Consider the following 4,202-nt stretch of genomic DNA (forward strand, 5'->3'; position numbering starts at 1 on the left):
ATGTGATGGCCACAGCTGTAGGTCTTCCTGTTTTTATTTACATCCAAAGAAAATAAACCTGTGAAAGCCGTGTGTTTGTCTCCAGGCAAAGAGAGCTGTTTTGAGCGTATAGTCTCCCGCTTTGGCTCTAACATTACATATGTTGTGATTGGCGATGGGAAGGATGAGGAGCATGCTGCCAGCCAGGTAAACAAACAACCTGTGAACCTTGACCCCTCTGACCATGTGACCCTCCTTCCTCCCCTTGTTTATTTGTTTTTTGCAGGAAAAGAGAGTTGCTTTGAGCGCATAATGCAAAGGTTTGGCAGGAAAGTAGTGTATGTTGTAATTGGGGACGGTGTGGAAGAGGAACAGGCGGCCAAAAAGGTAATGGAGCCCCAGCGACCTTTACCGTGACCCCGCCTACTCCGCAGTGTGAGCTCTGATTGGACGAAACCTGCCGTTCTCTGTTGCAGCAGTTTTTGTGTTTGGTCTTTGACTTTCTCGGGTCTCCTGGCTTTTTTTTTTTTTTTTTTTTTACTTGTTTTTGTTGGACGGGACTTTTGGAATGAGTTCCAATCTGGCTTGGCTTATTGTGTATATTGTTGCACCTAAAACTCACATTTTAAATGAGATTGGCTTGTTTCTAACATTTATTCCTAATCAGATCTACACGTTGACCCAGATGTACCCAGTAACCAAGCTTTGAGCGCTTTTTATCCAGTGACTGTTTATGAGGACTACTCTTGAATTAGTGATTTGTTGTAATCTGACTTGACTTAAATGTGTTTTCTTCATAATCTGATTTATTTCCTTTTCAGCTTTGGGTTTAACCCTCCTGTATCCCTTCAATAAAAAATAATGAGGCTTAAACGTGGGTCATTTTGACCCAAGGGCAGCAGGGGGCTTGGGTTTCAGATGCAAGGGTGTTGGGTAGATGAGGCATTTTGGTGAATAACCCTCATTTACCATTTTACCCAGATGACGTAAAAGGTTAAATCATGTCATCTGGACCAGTTTAAGTGAGAAACATTTAGTCTCCCATCCAGAGGACTTTGTCAGTCTGTGGCCTGCCAACCAGATCTATCCCATAGGTAGCCTTCACTGCCGTTTCAAGCCAACCTCCTGTGAAACTGGTCCAGATGACGATTTAATCTTTTTTTTTTTTAACCTACCTGATGATTCAGCTTACAAAACCTTTACCAGACACGTTTACACCGGAGTCAAACCAGTTGGTCCCCATTTAACACGTTCTAATGGTACAGGAACGTGCATATTTCCCAAAGTGCTTTATGTTAAATTGCATGGGTTTGCGGTGCTAGCAGCTTCAAGCTACTGTAGTGGTGTAGCTTGCATGGGTTTAGGTGGTGGTTTGTTTCAAGCAGAATCACTGGTTTTAATGGTGTGTGTCTTCACAGCACAACATGCCCTTCTGGAGGATATCCAGCCACTCGGACTTGCTGGCTTTACACCAAGCACTGGAGTTTGAATACCTGTAAGGACGGTAGAACATGGACTTATGCAATGTTACCATGGAAACAGCCCTTTTTTTTTGTACAACTATTTAAGAACAAATACTAGACTGCAACTTTTTTTTTTTATCTTTTCAATGTCTGGATTTACAAACTCTTAATGGTCTTAAACAAAGAGGTTGGAGGAGGTAAAGAAAAGGTCGTAGGGTTGGGAGTTCCCCGGCTCAGTCCTCCCAGTCTGGACGCTGTGACGAGCCTCTGAAAACCCAGTCTGTCCACACAGCTGAACCAGAACATGAAGGAAGAAGACTTCCACAAGGACCTCCTCACATTACTCTGAAGGCTTCTCTGTACAGGTTAATGTAAACTGGAACTTTTTTTAAGGGTTTTCTTCCTGGTGGGTAACTCAAAACGATGCAGACTGTGGTTAAAAAGAATCTGTAAATTATTTCCAATAAACTTAAGAAAAGTGAAGGGTTTTTTTTGTTGTTCCTTTTGTCAAGGAAATAAAAATAAAATTTTAGCAATCTTGTCTCTTCCTCTTGAACGGTGTGTATTGCATTTCATAGACAAAACTGTTTATCCTCATTTAAGAAGTGTTTAAGGCAACTCCTTCAAGTTTTCTTATAATTACATTTACTTGCACTTTAACTGTTGCCAACTAATAAGTGCCATGTTGTGTTCCCAATTGCACCTTTTGCCTAATTTGCATGCCCTGCAATTTATACGCCAAAGTGACTTATTTATGGATGCCGTTTTGTCATATAATGGGTAAAAGTGGCTGTTGGACACAATCTGCTTGCCATAACGAGCCACCTTCATCCAGCTCGCTTGGAGCAACCATCAAATCATCACCCCAGTGAAATGCAGCTAATTTGACCATTTAAGTGCATTTATTAAGTAAAAGTTCAACCGAGACACAACTTTGCTATAATTTCGAGCAAACAAATACAGGTGCTGGTCATAAAATTGGAACATCATGAAAAACTTAATTTCAGTAATTCAAAAAGTGAAACTTGTATTTTCATTCATTACAGACTGATATTTTTCAAAAGTTTATTCTTTTAATATTGATTGACAACTAATGAAAACCCCAAATGTAAGGATCTCAGACAATCGGAATAGTAAGACCAATAAAATGTTTTTAAAAAGTACATTTAGAAATGTTGGCCAAAAGTATGAACATGAAAAGTATGAGCATGTACAGCATCAATACTTAGTAGTTGCTCCTTTTGCCTGGATTACTGCAGCGTGGCATGGAGTCGATCGGTCTGTGGCTCTGCTCAGGTGTGAGGAGTCCAGGTTGCTCTAATGGTGGCCTTCAGCTCTTCTGAATTGTTGGGTCTGGTGTATCACATCCTCTTTACAATACCCCATAGATTTTCTATGGTAAGGTCAGTCGAGTTTGCTGACCAATTAACGGGGATACCATGGTCCTTAAACCAGGTGTAGTTTTGGAACTGTGCAGGTGCCAAGAACTGTTGGAAAATTAAATCTACATCTCCATAAAGTTGGTCAGCAGCAGGAAACATGAAGTTCTCAAACTTCCTTTTAGATGGCTGCATTGACCTTTGACCTCAGAAAACAGTGGACCAACACCAGCTGATGACATGGAACCCCAAACCATAAGACTCGAAACTTGACACTGGACCTCAAGCAATGTGAATTCTGTGCCTCTCCTCTTCCTTTAGACTCTGGGACCTTGATTTTCAAAGGAAATGCAACATTTACTTTCATCAGAGAACATAACTTTGGACCACTCAGCAGCAATCCCAGGCGAGACGCTCCTGACAGTCTCTTGTTCAAGAGTGGCTTGACAAGGAATGCGACAGCTGAACCCCCATGTCTTGCATATGGCTATGCGTGGTGGTTCTTGAAGCAGATTCCAGCTGCAGTCCACTTTGTGCATCTCCCCAACATTTTAGAATGGGTTGTTTCACAATCCTCTCCAGGGTGCAGTTATCCATATTGCTTGTACACTTTTTCTAAATCTTTTCCTTCCCTTCGCCACTCTTATTTTAATGTTCTTGGACACAGAGCTCTGTGAACAGCCAGCCTCTTTAGCAATGACCTTTTGGGTCTTGCCCTCTTTGTTCAAGGTGTCAATGGTCGTCTTTTGGACAACTGTCTAGTCAACAGTCTTTCCCCATGATTGTGCAGCCTACAGAATTAGACCGAGACCACTTAAAGGCCTTTGCAGGTGTTTTGAATTGATTAGCCGATTAGTGTGGCACCAGGCGTCTAATACTTAACTTTTCACAATATTCTTAATTTGCCGATACTGAAATTGGGGTTTTCATTAGTTGTCAGTTAGAATCAACATTAAACATTTGAAATATATCAGTTTGTGTTAATGAATAAATAAAGTTTCACTTTTTGAATGGAATTACTAAAATAAACTTTTTCATGATATTCCAATTTTATGACCAGCACCTGTAATTTTTGTAAAGTGTGAATCTTGTTAAAGTCCTGTGTACTCTCCCACGACCGCTATTTGGCAGCCAGTCGATTATTGGCACAACACTGGTCCATATTTCCAGGTTGTCAGCGGTGACGCATAATAGATGCGACTTATACCGGACAATACGATGTCATGCTCAGACGCCGCCACATGTGGGAATGGCTGGGAGTCGTTTCTGGTCCCAGGTCAGCTGCTCTACCTCTACCCCATCCCAGTACCTCGCATGAACGAAGGATGAATCTATAAAACATTTAAAGACTGACTGTAGGATATAAAAGATTCACAGTAGG

At 41.3% G+C, this 4,202-nt stretch overlaps 1 protein-coding gene across 1 annotated transcript in view; it reads left to right on the forward strand.

Moving 5' to 3' along the window:
• Positions 1-1,917, forward strand: part of eya4 (EYA transcriptional coactivator and phosphatase 4) — a gene marked incomplete in the record, with an annotated part of 51,175 nt that extends 49,258 nt beyond the window's left edge. Inside the window, 2 exon segments of the mRNA XM_037685838.1 lie at positions 266-366; positions 1,398-1,917. Coding sequence (XP_037541766.1) covers positions 266-366; positions 1,398-1,478 — 182 coding nt within the window.
• Positions 1,918-4,202: the final 2,285 nt, after the last annotated feature.

The sequence above is a fragment of the Nematolebias whitei genome, chromosome 12, assembly GCF_014905685.2.
Source record: "Nematolebias whitei isolate Nwh7 chromosome 12, NemWhi1, whole genome shotgun sequence".
Classification (NCBI taxonomy): Eukaryota; Metazoa; Chordata; class Actinopteri; order Cyprinodontiformes; family Rivulidae; genus Nematolebias; species Nematolebias whitei.